The sequence below is a fragment of the Oreochromis niloticus genome, linkage group LG16, assembly GCF_001858045.2.
Source record: "Oreochromis niloticus isolate F11D_XX linkage group LG16, O_niloticus_UMD_NMBU, whole genome shotgun sequence".
NCBI lineage: Eukaryota > Metazoa > Chordata > Actinopteri > Cichliformes > Cichlidae > Oreochromis > Oreochromis niloticus.
Genome location: NC_031987.2, coordinates 11,387,830 through 11,404,881, shown reverse-complemented (window position 1 = coordinate 11,404,881; position 17,052 = coordinate 11,387,830). Strand labels below are relative to the sequence as shown.

General features: G+C 38.8%; 1 protein-coding gene across 5 annotated transcripts in view; it reads left to right on the top strand.

Annotated features, from left to right (window-relative positions):
• The window catches only part of lims2 (LIM and senescent cell antigen-like domains 2), a 34,020-nt gene extending 19,374 nt beyond the window's left edge, over positions 1-14,646 (top strand). For 4 of the 5 annotated variants that reach the window (XM_005451977.4, XM_005451978.4, XM_005451976.4 and 1 more), the window contains exons 2-11: positions 3,944-4,103; positions 6,260-6,326; positions 6,482-6,602; positions 7,315-7,464; positions 7,742-7,892; positions 9,135-9,227; positions 10,718-10,766; positions 11,008-11,083; positions 11,437-11,624; positions 13,001-14,646. In XM_005451977.4, the coding sequence (XP_005452034.1) occupies positions 3,944-4,103; positions 6,260-6,326; positions 6,482-6,602; positions 7,315-7,464; positions 7,742-7,892; positions 9,135-9,227; positions 10,718-10,766; positions 11,008-11,083; positions 11,437-11,578 (1,009 nt within the window). In that variant the 3' untranslated portion in view covers positions 11,579-11,624; positions 13,001-14,646. The remainder of the gene's footprint in view (positions 1-3,943; positions 4,104-6,259; positions 6,327-6,481; positions 6,603-7,314; positions 7,465-7,741; positions 7,893-9,134; positions 9,228-10,717; positions 10,767-11,007; positions 11,084-11,436; positions 11,625-13,000) is intronic. The other variant, XM_003445370.5, reaches the window with a different exon arrangement.
• Positions 14,647-17,052: the final 2,406 nt, after the last annotated feature.

Here is a 17,052-nt window from a genome sequence, read left to right as displayed (position 1 = left end):
TTCCCTGACTGGCTGCACCTAGCAAACAAAAGGTTTGAACAGCAGGTGGGTGGGGCTTCTGTGCTCACAGCCTAAAATGGCCATGTTAGGAATATCCATTCTCAATGACATCATACAGGGGCCGAGTCAGGAAACCGAGCTGTTGGTTCACGGGGATTACTGGCACTTGTGCTGACTTCATTATTTAAAACTTTGGCCATTTTTACTGTGAGCATTCACCAGTGTAATAAGATCATTCTTATTTGTAAATCTGTGTTGAAATCATTTAAAAAAGCTGAAATTTACCATTGCATGGTCAGAACAGTCAGTTTTTTTTATATTAAAGATATAAGAAGAACAAGAAAACATTGAAAAATCAAATCAGAAGACCTGAAGATAAATGGAGACCAGAGAAGGCAGAGTGCTCTCTCTTGACTTGTCCATATGAGCAGTTCATGCAGAAGCTGCTGAGAATTTTTTTTCAGCCTACACGGCCTTAAAAAAAAGCAGGATTATCATTGATTGCACTAGGTTTAAAGAAAAAAACGTATTTTGTCTGAGCTCTGGATCTCCGGCTTGTCTTTGGCTTGCACAGAGTGCTAGAAGCTGATAGCAGAGTGGAAATGCCTAAGGGATGTATCACTTCCTCCCACCAAGCCTGTGGACAGGGCAGGGCTCTCAGTGTGTTTGATATCAGCCCAGACAGGGCATATAAAACAATATGCGTCTGATAAGCATGTGAGGAGTGGAAACATCTTGTTTCAATGTGTTCATGTTAAAAGAACTTCCACTCACTCTACCCGTTTGATGTAGCGCGCATTCTTAAAGCCATTTGGCAGACATTTGGAATGATGACCAGTTTAGAGCAAAGCCCTAAACAGTGAGTTAAAATGTCTTGAAGTTTATGGAATTCTTGATGATTCCCAAGTTGGTGTGAGTTTAAATGAACAGATGGCATCACTCCATAAACATCCTTCAACGGCCTTGTGTGCGTACTTCTGTTGCTTAGATACACTGTGGTATTGTGACTTTTAAAACAAAACAGCGAAGCCGGGACAGTCCCGCTATTGCCTTGTCATTGTTCCTTTATCTCTGCAAATGTCTGCACATTCCCATTTACCTCCAGTTTGTTTTAAGTGTTAGGAGGTGTTGTTATTCTGAGCAGGGGGCATATGCTATTTATTAATTAACACTGAATGTTGCAGTTTTGGCATTTGATTGCTTTCTGTGCTTGAGCTCGAGATGAAAGTAGTCCAAAGTTCAGCCTGAGTATAATTTGTAACAGAAGTGGGTTTAGAGAGTTATGACAATATAAAGGATCAGATTGTGGAGAATTGTGTAGAGATTGCCATACCGGATTCATTTGGTCAGATCTCTGTGCTCGGTCTAACAAATCGTACCTTTAGGAGTAAATACAGACTGGTCAGATGCACACAGGACCAATCAGCCAACTATTAGATGATAGCATAGCCAAAGCTTGTCAACATCTATCAAAACTAGATGCTGTAAATTTGAGCTGAGTGTTTGACAGATGTGTTGCACATTTTTCATAATAGATTCATTCAGTTTGAGGGAGAGCGTAGTTTGCCCGTTGCCAGATCAGATTGGCTTGTTTTCCATTTTATAAATCAAAATCAAAACATCCAGCTGTGCGCCAGCTGTTCATGTGTCAGATTTTCTTTTTATTTAAATGAACTAAAAGTTTGGGGGTTTTAACTGTGTGTTGTGACAAATTTTGCAGATGTGATGGTTGACAGAAGAAAAGATTGTAAATAATTCTTTTTCTTTTTTGAGGAGAGTTTCACAAATAGCTGTGGCAGGTTTTTGGGTGTGCCTCATAATGTGCTGCTTGTTTTGGCACCGGTTTTTGCAACATAAGGAAATATTAGCCTGGGGCCCACCCCCGATGATGCATTACAGTTGTGTTTTTAGCAGTACAGCAGTAAAAATAAAATGTCAGGACTGGTTGTGTGGCTGGCAGAGTTGCACCCAGAATGCAGCACTTGCAAACAAGAGGATTAAACTAAGCTAAAAAGTCCTTTATTAAACTAAAACAAAGTATAAAAAACACAAGCTAAAGAAGAAGGCATAAAAATAACCCTTTAACAAAGATAATGCAAGGGAGAATATAATGAGAGAAGACGTGACAAAAAACAGGGGAAAATCGAGGCAATAGATACAAACAAAGGATAACGAGAGGATGAGAAACAGGTTGGAACACAGCTGGAGATAACTAGCATAATGTCTAAGGAGGAAGTAAAACTAGACACAAGATACAGGGAGGAACAGACATCAAAATAAAACAGGAAAAGACTGACACACCCAGACTAAGACAACCGAGGTTGACACAGACAGAAGACAAAACATGGAGAAAAGGAACAGAGTGGGAATACACAAAGGGGATATGCAACCTCCCATTAACTAAATGCAAAGATAATTGGACAGTAACCATAAGATCGTAACAAAAAGTCAGAATGTCAACAAACAGAATGCAGAACCATGACACCAAGAATAATCAAAAATACAAAACCAGAGAAACCCAAAGTTTCTCAAAACAAACAATTCTGATTGTCGAGCAAAACAGCAATAGCAGCTGCCTGTCTCAAGTTTTCAAGCTTTTTTAAAAAGAAAAATCATTAGACCACATCTGTTCTGTTTTGGGGTTTTTTGTTCTGTTTTGTTTTCTGTATGAATCCATTTTAGTGCATGACTCACATTTCTTGGATGGATGAGCAGTAACTTTAGTTTGTCTCCCAAAAGACAAGCAGCATGTAGGTTTCCCAAATCAGCTGAGCCAAAATAAACCTCAAACCTTGTGTGTGTGTGTGTGTGTGTGACTGGTCTTTCCCACATTACTTTCTCTTTTGACTCAGTATATCTTTCAGCTGTTATCATGTTGGTGGACGATACTACATTAGGTGTTAGGTGTGTCCTGACATGACCCTCGTTATTATTATTCTTTAGGGAAATATCTAACAGAAAGAAATTCCTTACAGATGTAAAATCAATGGTAGAAAACAATAAAATCAAGTTTTTATAATTAAGTTAGAGAAATAAGTTTGGACTTTTATAATTAAGTTAGAGAAATAAGTTTGGACTTAATTAAATAGGGGAAAAAAACCCTGGGTACCCTAAAGACAAGCCGTCTAGAGGACTACTCATACATTAATAGCAGTTGTTTTGTAAACCATAGGAGTTGATGCAGATAAGAAAGTAGCTTACTCAGTATGGCAAAAACAATTTGCAGGGAAGTGGCAACCAGAGACCATGGAAATGAATATTTGATAACCACAGGTGAAGTAACGGTTGGCAACACAAAGTAGGTAGGAGCTGAGATAAACTTTGCGACTAACTGAAGCAACCATGAATGAGAGTAAAGAATACTGTTGACTGAGATATGACCTGGTACTTAATACAATAGAGGGCTTACCTTGGATACTAGAGCCTGGAATGTTGGCAAGCAACCAGCAGTCACCTTCAAAGCAATGCACGGAGTGACTTGGTTCCCAGCTTTGGGATTAATGAAGGCCAATAAACCGGATTATAGAATACACAGTTATGTGTTTTCTTAGCATTATGAACCACCTTTAAACCACACAATGATGCCTGCAACAGACAAAAGGCAATGCCCTGACTCAGAGTAAAGTGTGGTGTCATCTGCATAAAGCTGCATTTTAGCAGTAAATCAATTCTTTTAAATTGTGTTAAAAAATAGAAAAAACAGGGGCCTAAAATTGAACCGTGGGGGACTGTCCAGAAAACTTGACTTGTATCCATCTATATAAACACAGTGAGATATATCCGCAAGCTAGTTCCTGAACACAGTCACCCAAACCAACATCACTGAGTCTGCCTAAGAGCAGGGTTGGCTCAAGAGAATCAGATGCCTTGAATAGATCAACAAACATGGTAGCACAATATGTCTTTCTGTCCTTTATTTTAAGTTTGTTTATCTTCTCCTCAGCAACATGGCCAATGCACTGGCCAATGCCATGTGTGAGCGCTGCAAGAGTGGCTTTGACCCAGTAGAGAAGATAGTGAACAGCAACGGGGAACTGTACCATGAACAGTGCTTCGTGTGTGCCCAGTGTTTCCAGCAGTTCCCAGAGGGGCTCTTCTATGAGGTAACATGTTTTTCTTTACTAATCCCATAAAATATGCATGATGGTACCTGACAGGTTTGTGCATTATAATAAACACCTGCTAATTGTGTCAACTTTTTATAGCAGATATGCTTCATTGAAAAATGACTCTGATAGGTTTAGATGTGCCTAACAAAGCTTACAATGCAGCTTAACAATAAATTGGCCTTCTTTATATAGTTAGATCAATGTTTAGTTTGAGGGAACTGTCCAGTTAAAGTAAATAAAGAAGGGTGAGCACAACCTTAAAGGATTATTGGATTATTAGAAGCTCTCTTCCAGTAAACCATTTGCTTACTTGACACAGGGCCAGATGTTTCACCGGCTCCAGAGAACCTGTCAGCTCTGATCAGTAAATAAACATCAAAGCCAAGGATGTTAGATGTCATTCCTCATGCTACATGCTCCTATAAATACTCAGATAAAGATTAGCCGCCCCATTGTGTGACAGTAAATACTGGGATGGCTGGTAATACATGAGGAACGCTTAATGAGTTTTTTGTTTTGTTTTTGTTTTTTGTTTACATGGCAAAATGAAGTATCAGCATCGGTATCAACCTCACAACTTGTGCATCCTTGATGATTGTACTATACTTCTTGTCATTTTGTCAGCTTTTGCTCATCACTGCTGTGTCAGTTGATACATATTAACTGTAAAATGTAGATTTAAAAGAAAACCCTCTTGATAAGAATGATAATAAAACTATTGCTTTAGAGGGAAGACTTAATATATAAAGTTTAAAAACAATTACATGAAATTAAAATGTATACAAAGAAATATGTACAAAAGCCTGTTTATTCTTTTTATATTCTAAAACTGGGTTACAACAGTGTGGGTTTAATTCCACCTGCCGGACTGATTGAAACACCCCTTCTGTTACTTGACCCCCACCCCACACCCACTTTCTTTTCCTGCATATCCTTTAATCGTTCAAAGGAATTATCATTTGTCATCATTAGACGGTCCATTTTTCTGACACGCCTGTTACTGGATTATAGTAATTATAAGTGTTTCCAGTCAGATTCACGATATAATAAAACATAAACTGTGGCAGTCACTCATCGAGATTAACCTTTAGAAAGCTCGGTCATGACACTCCTGTTACACCCAGACAGTGGGACAAGAGATTACCCAGTGGTGCGTGAAGTCAATTTATGCATTTCAGTTGTCTCCATCTTGGTTTTTTTGAAGGATGGATCCAGCTGAGAAAGAATGACACTGTGCACTCATAAGGTAGCAACTTGTCAATGAAAATATGTACTTTTTCGTTAAATTTCACTCTAACTGGCACCTTAAATAACCAAATAAACATCATGATGTGCTGAAGACTTGAAACTAGTGATGCATGTGGTTCAAGTGGTTGCTTGAGGTTTATGGCAGTTGCTGTGAAAATAATGTCTAAAACTTACAGACCGGTTAGTGAACCCCTGGAAGCCACCTGGAAGTCACTAAGGGAAATTTCGCATTTCCCAACCATTTGGCAAAAACCTCCAAACTGATTGCTTTGAGGTATTGCGTACTGCTTCAGTTGCTGTTTAAATAGAAGTGATGGACTTTTCTAGAAACATTTAACAGCTACTCTCCAAGCTGTAGTGAAACTGTGGAAAGGGCAACGCAAACCAGAAATACAAAAATTCAAAAATCACCGACTCGTTGTACTACTGCTCGGCTAGTAGTTAGCAGGTATTTCCAGATAACAATAAAGTACCAATGGTAGCCGCGGCAATCTGCTAGTACCCAAAGCAGTCAGTAGGATGTTTTTAGTGCAACACTTTATTTTAATCCAATTTCACCCAGTGAGACCCAGCAACCTCCAGTAACCACTGCCAGTCGGTTTCCCTAGCAACCAGTGGTTGTATTGCATCCACTATGGCATCCCAATACAGTCCGATTTGCTTTTTTAAACCAGAATCGCCCCCTGCTGGCCACTAGAAAGAATGCAGGTTCCAGGTATTTCTGGTTAAAGACCTCAAGCTGACATCCACCTTTTATTTACAGTCTATGGTTCTGCTAGTTGTGAACCACACAGTATAATAATTAGAAGTTTGTGTATATTTTAGCTATTTGAATTTTTTCACAATGATTTTGTTTATCAGTGTTATGACTGTTCTAATCTGTTTATGTGGTCTGTTGACAGTTTGAAGGCAGGAAGTACTGTGAGCATGACTTCCAGATGCTGTTTGCACCTTGCTGCCACCAGTGTGGTAAGTGCAGGGAATTCATTAAATCCATCCATCTTTTTTACCTGCTATGTCTGTTTCAAAGGGAGGATGTGGACTTTGTTTCTCTTGACACAATTAATGTCTGCGTAACTGTTTGCTCATGAACACACTTATTTAAACATTTTTTTTTCTCCCAGGTGAGTTCATTATTGGCCGTGTGATCAAGGCAATGAACAACAGTTGGCATCCAGACTGTTTCTGCTGTGATATCTGCCAGGCTGTGCTCGCAGATGTTGGATTTGTTAAGAATGCTGGAAGGTTAGTCATCTACATCAACTCACCACAGTTTTGGTTGCGATTCTTTTTAAATGATGTTTTTTAACAGGCATAGAAAGCTACAGTTTTTTTTCTGTAATGCTTTTTATCAGGTACTTTATATAGACCCTGTCTTACTCTCCCTGTCTTTTATATTGTCTTGGCTCAGCTCTGAAATCTTACACCAAAGCTTTTTTCATAGATGTAAAACAGCCCTGAATTTTTCCCAACACCTTCCGACAGCGCTGAATGTGAAAACCAAAATATCTGGCACAGCTGGAACATATTAAACAGTTTTAACTTTGCCAGCCTCGTAATAAAAAGTCAATCTATTGTCCAACCGAGATAAATGTGTGGTGGTTTTCACACCAATGAGCAAGCATCATTTGTCCTGCTTCTTGCAAGCTCTGCACAGGCAGCACCTTTGTGTAAACCAAAATATTTCAAGTAGTTAAAAGTTCTACATATGAGGAAGTCCCAACCTAATTTTCACTGTGTTAGCCACAGTTAATGTATAAAAACATGTTTTTGGACACATCTACTCCTGTGAGAAGGATTTAAGGAGGATACTTGTAGGCTCTGTTTGATTCACTTGAATCACTAAAGACAAAACCAGATATTGAAAGATCCAGAATGTTCATAATTAGGTGATAAAGCATCTAAACAAGTATTCATCTGTCTTTCTATATTTCTGTCCCTCTTGCTCTCCCACCAGGCATCTGTGCCGTCCATGTCACAACAGAGAGAAAGCTCGGGGCCTCGGCAAGTACATCTGTCAGAAGTGCCACGCCATTATTGAGGAGCAGCCTCTGCTCTTCAAGAACGACCCCTACCACCCTGATCACTTCAACTGCAACAACTGCGGGTAAACAGAGACTTTCTATTAAAAAAAAAATCACAGTCAAACATGTTTGAAACAACTATTCAACAAGGAGCATTTTCAGATAGTCACAAAGTTATAGAGCAAAGGCGTATTATTGCTCTCTGCTGGACAGACTGTGTTATTGCAGCTGTGTGAAGCTATCCTATCATATTCATATATGCTTTATTGTGTTGTGTACGTAAATGACAGCTAAATAAATCTCTTCAATTACAGTAAAATGTACTGGGATTGTTTATTGTGTTTTTTTTAACCTTTTCAGTAAGGAGCTGACAGCTGATGCAAGGGAGCTGAAGGGGGAGCTCTACTGTCTACCCTGCCACGACAAGATGGGCGTCCCGATCTGTGGAGCCTGTAGGAGACCCATTGAAGGCCGTGTGGTTAATGCAATGGGCAAGCAGTGGCATGTGGAGGTGTGATAATAAAAGAACCGAAAAGCATATGAAAACAGCTTTAGTTACATTAACTTGGCTCAGTTTATTCACTGAAAATAGAGTCACCTTGAAGGAGATAATATTTCAGTGTGTTCATTTATTTAGTATGATTTGTCACATTGTATGTAGATATAGTTTAACTCTAAATGATGTATTCTTTGGTTATTTTCCTTTTCTGTATTTATAGAAATAGAACAAACACAGACATTCTCAGCTGGATTTCATAGAGAAAAGAAAATTATTGCTTTCTGTTATCTATATTTTATCCTAGTGAGTGTTCTTAAAAATGTGCCATACTTTTTATCCATATTTTTTACCTCCACAGTTACGTTTATTGGCTTTATTCCTCCATATATGTATCGATGTATTTTTCCTATTTTCATCTCTATTTTTACATATTTCCTTGCGTATTTTCCTGTCTTTCCTCCTCCACGTGTAGCATCATGTGTGCACTGTGTGCGAGCGCCCGTTTCAGGGCCACCCGTTTTATGAGCGAGGCGGTCGTGCCTATTGTGAGAGACACTTTGATATGGTGAGGGGATTAAGCACCGGCCTTACGTTGGTTACCGCCCCGCCTCCCTGCCTGTCTACAGTCACCCGGCCTCCATACAAGGGGTTACACAAGTATACAAGTTTTCTAATTAGTCTTTCAACTAAAAAGTGGATTTCTTGCCAAACTTTTTTCTTGGGGCCTAATCATACTTCCACCTTAATTTCAAACGAGGTGCTTTTCCTGACTTGACATTTAAGGGTATCTAGAGAGCTTTATTGTCCTGTGACATCTAGAGCTCTGTCTGAGAGTTTATATGTGCTACCAGAAAAAGATGCTGGCTACATATATATATAGTATTTATTTTGTAAATGAACGTTAGCATTTAAAAAGTGGATCGTAAAACTATCCACCAAAATCAGCTATTTAAAAAATCCATGCCCTCACATGTATTAATCAAAAATATGTTATATCTCGTGGCTGAGATATGATTTTTATTCATTACCGTCATAAAAATGTTGTATTTTCCCAATATCCTCTAGAGGTCACTATTCTGACTTCTCAACTCTCTGTATGGACGCAGTAACAAAACATTTGAAACGACTGATCTATTTATGTTCTGATAATATCTAAGCCGGACTGTGCTGCTACCTTTAACACAGTCTGAGTGTGGTACTGTACTGACTGATGGCTGTGCTAACCATGTGTGCCTGGCTTGGGTTTGCTTGCAGCATTTTGTGTGTGCTAAGTGTGAGAAACCTTTCCTGGGACACCGTCACTACGAACGCAAGGGCCTGGCCTACTGCGAAACGCACTACAACCAGGTAACACACACTGGTACTCGAAATATTGATGTGGAACACCAAAATAGAAATTGAAACATGCTAGTATGTTTAGCCTGTTGTGAAACTCCCATTTCTCTGTCTTAGTTTATGGTATGTGTGACTCTATCAGTGTCAGTAAGAGAGTTGACATTAGCAGTGAATGTATAAATATATATATATATATATATATATATATATATATACATATATACATATGCTTACTGGACACTTTATTGGGTACACCTGATCAACAAATTGGTGTAGCTGACATGAAAGCATCGCCCCATCTTGGCCTGTACCAACAGCTCAGGCTCCTGGTGTCATTTGAGCATCATTAAAACACCTACTTCAGTATTGTTCCTGACCATGCCCATCACTTTGTGACCACAGTGTACCCATCTTCTGATGGCAGCTTCCAATAGGATAACAGACCATGTCGCAAAGTTTAGATCATCTCAAACTGGTTTCTTCAACATGACGAGTTCACTGTGCTCAAATAGCCTTCAGTCACCAGATCTTAATCCAATAGAGCACCTTTGGAACATGGTGGAAGATCATAGATGTGCAGCTGACAAATCTGCAGCATTTGTGTAATACCATCATGTCGATATGCACCAAAATCTTTGAGGAATTATTACAGCACTGTGTTGAATTGGTGCCATGAAGAATTAAGGCAGTTAAGATTCCAAAAGGAGGTCCAACCAGGTACTAACAAAGGTGTACCTAATAAAGTGACCATAAGTGTATGTAAGCATTATGGATCTGTTCCAGATATACACATATTAGTTTTTTGTCCAGTGAGTCTATATAAAAAACCACTTGCACAGGTAGATATGTGTTACACTGAAAGAGATATTTCTCTTGTCCCAAAGCAATTAGCATGATCATGATCATAGATCTATAATATTATATCAAAATGATTACATTTTTTGGTGGACTTTAATTTTCTTTTATATGAGTTGGGTGCTTATATTAAACAGGACTAAAATCTCAATAATGAGATAAACACATGTAGAAGTGAGCCGAGCAAAAAGCTCAGGTTTCAAACGGGTCCAGATTCTCAATTTCTGATGTTTTTTCTACTATTGAGCTTGGCGCAGACTCCCATGATCGTAAGGAGTTTGCTATTATAGGCACTGATTTGGTGGGGAGCAATCAGGAAAGCAGGCTTTCCAAAAATTAATCAGGAGATCATTTTTTTCATCGTAAAGGAGCCTTAAAGCTCGTCTTTCTCATACGTGTATATGAGACAGGTTACATTAGTGTTCACTTCAGTGGCTCTCAAAGATGATTGTCAATGTAACAACTCCACCTAGTGTTAGAAAGCTGTAGTGGATCTTTTTTCTTTTTCACCCCAAATGCCTTGTAGCCTGCGCTTGTTTCTGTGCCTTCTGAGCACAGTACTGTGTGTCATGTGAGCCTCAATAAAAACCGATAAGATGTATCAGTGCATTGTTAACCTTTTGTTTCTCTCTCCTCGTCACATGCAGCTGTTTGGGGATGTTTGCTACCACTGCAATCGTGTTATTGAAGGCGATGGTGAGGAAGTTAATTTTAATAAATATAATGTATAATGGCTGTTTACATCAGCATTGTTTTTTGTTTTTTTGTTTTTTTACTTTTACTGCTTCCTTATTATATTGAATTTAACTTGATTTTCTTCTCATGTTTTGCCTTGAGAATTATTTGTAGCCTGAACTTCACACCAACATTAGTTTAATTTAAACTATAAGTCTACAATCTGCCTCATGTGGCTGCTCCTTCTGCTTTTTTTTCCCAGTGGTGTCTGCTCTTAACAAGGCGTGGTGTGTCAACTGTTTTGCCTGCTCTACTTGCAACACCAAGCTCACCCTGAAGTAAGTTTTGCAGACAATTCAAACTGAATTATGAATATTTGAAGATTCTCTGTAGACTTTCACATGTGATATGTCTGACAGTTTCTCTGTTTAGTCTATCACGTTTCTTTTCACTATCCTCCATCTGAGACTGTTTGCTGCTGCTACCAAACTGTTTTTTCTTACCTTTCTCTGTTGCTATGTCTCTGATGGCTTGTTTCTTCACCTCGCCTTCCTTTCATCGTCCTCCTGTCTTGTCCCACTTTTCCCCTTCCCTCTCCTTCATTCCTTTCCCTTCATCTTCTCTCTCTGCCCCTCCTCATGTCTTCCTCCTCTTTCACATTTCCATCTCTGCTTCCTCCCTGCTCTATCAGGGATAAGTTTGTGGAGGTGGATCTGAAGCCGGTGTGCAAACACTGCTATGAGCGCCTCCCTGATGACATGAAACGTCGGCTGGCCAAGCGAGAACGTGACTCAAAAGAGAAGAAGAAGAAATTGATACCCATGTGTCTGTGATCCCTCTCTTTCTCCTCTCTCCTTACTTCAGCTGATCTTTCCTTTGGTCAGTTTTCGTCTTCCTTGCTATCTGTTTCAGTTTTTTCCTACTTTCCATGCCCTTAGATCACTGATACACTGAGTTCAGTTGGCTTTCAAGGCATGAAACAAAAATACAAGCAGAGAATTGTAGATGACTGAGTGTATCTGAGTGACGTAAGACCGGGAACATTTCAGCAAAATGTTCTTTTCCTAGCCGGAAATGCTAGTAAGGATTTAAGCCGGTACTCTTGTAACCTCTGCTGTGCAAACAGGAAAATCAGATCAATCACAAGTTGAAGGGAAAGCTTTGTTTCATGGGTCTCCCAGTCTGTCTGGTGTAAGCCGCAAAGCCGTAATCATTTCCGGCAGCTTTCTGGCATCAGCTGTTGAAATTCCGAGGTCCTAACAGTTATGACACGTGCGCCGCTCCATACAGCGATTATCTACTTTGGGAGGGAAGGCTGTTCAGGGGCAGCTGGAGGAAATTGGTTAGGGAGCTGGCCAAGTTAGTAGAAGTGAACACAATCAGAAGGCACCCAAAGACCTCCTACATCTCTGTAAATATTTTCTTGTAACTCTGTGTCAGCACACACAGTGATTTCTGTCAAGGAAAACACAGGCAAGATTCTGTTCATTCAGGGAATTGTTATTCGTCAAAAGGCATTATGAATGCTCATGAATCCCAGTGCTAAAACAGACATAAATTAGGGCTGCTTGAAAAACAATGATCAGAATCACTTCATTTAACGTTGAGACTGCAATTATTAAAAGAGGGATGTGCGTTTCTCTCATCTTGATCATGTCTCAGCCTTGTAGGGCGTCAGTTTTTGTTATAAAGGGTGAGAAAAGATGAGGTCAAGTTGAAAGAAAGGCAGATGTGAAATGTAAATATTAGGTCAGAAGTCAAATGTGACATGATACTTTGAATGCAGAGGATAATGTGATATTTAGAATCCCTGGTATCAGTATCCAAATTTAAGTCTTAAGTTAAGACAGCTGTCTTCTTCTTGTGTATTGTCTTTAAAGATAAAAATATGATTAATTGCAGCACCCTACCAGAAACACGCATGGGAAGGTGTGCATCTTTGTCCAGGATTTGGGGTTTTGAAATAAAGGTCTGAAAAATAACATTCGAAATTCAGACGTTGCTACGTCCAATGTTCGCAGGAATCAGAGTTTTTATGATGGAATTAAAAATGTATTCAAAAAATTAGATTTCAAAAGTAATCTCGAGTCTCAGTAGGTCTGAGACTTGTCAGAAGGGCTTCTGAAGGAATGAGATCATTACAGTGATGCTACACATATCATGATATGTTACAAAATCCTCTCACCTGGAAACAATATCCTCTACTGATCACTGGCCAGTCTTCTGAAATACAACTGTTTCTCTTTCTTCCACAGGAACAAGTTTGTGGAGTTTGACATGAAGCCGGTGTGTAAGAAGTGCTATGAGAAGTTCCCTCTGGAGCTGAAGAAGAGACTGAAAAAGCTGTCTGAAACTGTTGCAAGGAAGTAAAAACACAGTGGAGCAGCTGGAGAGGGAAAGATAGATGAGACCATGAGGTGGCCATGTACAAGCCCAGAATTAAAATAAAGAATTTGTGTGTTTTGCAACTGCTATGTTGCATTTAGGTTGGTTATAGCTAGAAAGCATTGCACTTTCAATTTCATGTGCCTGCAGCCGGCAGCTCCGCAGTCACATTTTCGGTCAGACAGCTTTAACTTTGTGCCTTGTACCATTTTTGCAAAATTGCTCCACTGTGTGTTTTACACATGCCTGCTAATTTCCTGTATTTAAAAAAGTGACATATGAGTTTTAAGAGTACATAGAAAGCCAGAGGTAATATGATGACTTAAAAGCTTTGCCGCCACCTTGTCTTGTGATGCCAAAAAACCTTTATTGAAAAATATTACTGCTTCATTTCTATAACAATCAAGTAAGCCCAAAGAAAGAAAATGTCCCAAATGTGTAAATAACCTCAAATATTTCCAACTTGTATCATTTTATGTATTAGTAGTGTTTATTTCCATTAATATTATGCATAATAAGTATTTTATCTGCCTTTTTTTTGTTTGTTTTTTGGACCTACATTTTAATATTACACAACGGACTCGACCATCACCTGCAGTGTTGGATTGCCTTGTTACTGTATGTGCTATGCATCTTTGTGTGGCATGATCTCTGTGCAAATTGGTATTTATTCAGCATTTTTTTGCGTTTACAATCTGAATTAATCTAATACAGCCAAAGTGCCGAGGGCGAAATTTAGATTTATTAAATACATGTGAGTGAATAACTGTTACCTGTCAGTGTTCTATAAAACAATCCCTCCCCCGTCCCGATGTGCTGTCAACAAATATTGATCATAACAAGCATCTGAGCCACAGGATTTATTGAATGGTTACTGCAAACTCAGTGTGTGTTACAACATGACGGCTTGTGGCATGTACAGAGACCGGATATGGGATTGATGTTGAACATTTGAACGTTTCCTCTGTTGTTTGTAATCCAGGGAAAGTGATCCTCTTAGGGAGGTGTACCGACTTCCTCGGGGCTCAGACCCACTTAGGAAAGAAAGCCAAACTGGTCTCATTCTTGCAGAATGCTTCACATGACCTCCATTTTATCACAAAGCTTAGCTTAAAATACAAGCTCTATAGATAAACACATTCCACTATTTTATCATTATGAAGTGTATGTTACTGCTGTGCATTTCCGTGCAGATGGCACAACTTTCTCTATGTCATACAGAAGTAAAACTATCCGCTGGGCTGATTGTTGTGAGGCAGAACTTCGGCACCTCGAGCCACAAATAGTTCAGTGCATGGTTTTATTTGATACTTTACTACTCTGATGGACTGAGATGACTCTGTGCAAACAGATACTGCTCTGATACTGGATATCATCATTGCAATGTTTGTGAGCAGATTTATTCATGTTGGCACACCAAAGTGCATGTTCTTAACTTGAAATTTGGGAAGTTGTTTCTTATTATATTTAAAGTCATTCTGACACTTCATCGGAATAAACACATATGTCAATGCTACCGGTGTGTGTGTAATGATTTATTTGGTTTACAGCTTCTTACCATTCTCAAAGTGTAACGTGAAACCAGCAGCAGGCTCAGGATTCACAAGTGTTGCATAATGTTTAATGACACTCCAAAATTTCACATATGTTGCATTCGGGTCCACGTTAAATGGGAACATGCTTGATTTTGAGCTTCATCAAGTATATTAGCAGCTCCACATTATCATATACACACACATATGAAGTGACTCAAAATATCCCAACATCAGAGGACTACTAATGGACATTATACACATGTGTGCAACACTAAACAGCCATTAGCATCTGCAGGATAGTCAATATGACAACCATAATCTGAAACAGCATCCATCTAACTTCAGAAGTTATTAAGAGCACAAATCAATAGAGTTCAAGACAAAATTGTTGGCTATATCCAGATGTTAGCTAACTCTCACTCACATTCAGCTAACAGAAAACAATTAGAAATACAACTGCAACATGTTTGACTATTAAAATACCGGTTCAAAACATAAACCTGTACAATAAATATTTATTACTAGAATTATGCTGTAAGTTTATACAATGCAGAATATAAAACTTTTGGGAATAAAGTTAAAGATAAAAAATACAGGAAGATTAATCAGTGCACAGTATCAACTAAAGAAAGGCAACATCCAAGATGATACATACTTACAGACAAAAGAACATCAGTTTTATTAATACATATCTTCAGAGTACACCAGCTGGAGTATTTTCATTTATATTCTACCTCCTTTTGCCTTCAGCACTGCCCTAATTCTCTGTGGGATGAATTCAATAAAGTGCTGGAAACATTTCTGTGAGATTTTGGTCCATGTTGAAAAGATGGCTTATTTATTTTCAATAAATAAGAGATTACTGGTTTGATCACAGGAGAAAACAAAAAATCTACCAAATCAAATATGTAGAATTAACTGCTGCGGTGGCCCTTTTACAAGCTGCTGAGTAGTACTGACATGATAGCATCACGCAGATGCTGCTGATTTGTTCTCCTGTTCCAACACATCCCAAATGCGCTCTATTGGATTGAGATCTGGTGACTGTGGACGCCATTTGAGTGCAGTGAATTCACTGTCATGTTCGAGAAAGCAAGCAAAGAGATTATTTGAGCTTTGTGACAAGGAGAGTTTTGCTACTGAAAGTAACCATCAGAAGAGAGGTGCACGGACATGATTAGCAACAATACTCAAGACTGCTGCATTTCAGCAATACTGAGTTGGTACTAAATGGCCCAAAGTGTGCCTATAATTACATTACAGCACCACAAGAATCAGAATCTTTTTTAATGTCAATGGAACATTGAAGAATTAAAACAATTAAATCATGCTGAACAAGTTGTGTCTTCTCCTGGGATCAAACCAGTAATCTCTCTCCTTGACAGATCCATGCTTTCATATATTTTACACCAAATTCTGACTCTACCATCTGAATGTTGTAGCAAAAATCAAAACTCAACAGACCAGGCAACAGTTTCAGTCTTCTGTTCTACAATTTTGTTGAGCCTGTGTGAATTGTAGCTTCAGTTTCCTCTTCTTAGGAGTGGCACTCAGTGTGGTTTTCTGCTACTGTAGCCCATCTGCTTCAAAGTTCAGCAGGTTGTGGATTCAGAAATGCTCTTCTGCAAACCTTGGTTATAACAGGTGATTGTTTGATTTACTGTTGCCTTCTTGTCAGCTCAAAGCAGTCTGACCAGTCTCCTCTGACCTCTGGCATCAAAAAGTCATTCTCACCCAGAAAACTGCCGCTCACTGGATACTTTTTCTTTTTCTGACTATTGTTAGTAAATCCTAGATGTGGTTATGTGTAAAGAAATCCTAGTAGATCATCAGTTTCTGAAATCATACTCGTCGACTCCATCTGGCACCAACAACCACGTCACATGCAAAATCACCCAAATCATTTCTCCATTCTGATGCTCAGTTCATAATAGATGATGAATGTCTGTGTAGCTGATAAAGTTCAAATGGGCATTGCATAGCACAGCTTTCCCTCTGACAACTGTTACTCATTCAGGTGTGCAGAGGTTTTGATGAGAACACTTTGGAATAAACCGCTGACTAAAAAATGTTTTTTAAAAAAACTCCTTGACTGAAGCTTATCAACAGAAACAGACATGGAAAAATTTGCAAAGATATCAGCCTATAAAACTGGGCATGATATAGCATGATTTGTTTAAGTCAATACTATTGGTTACACATATACAGGGTTTAAAGATATTTAATTTATGTAACAAAATATTTATCAAATGAAGGATTAAGGCTTAATTGTTGGAGAAATTAGGATTTTCAGGTATTTGTAACAGAACCCTTCAAACTGAAATGCGTCAGTCTGCGTTAAACTGAATTCTTGTTCTCATTGGTTAAGAAGTCACGTGACAGCTGCC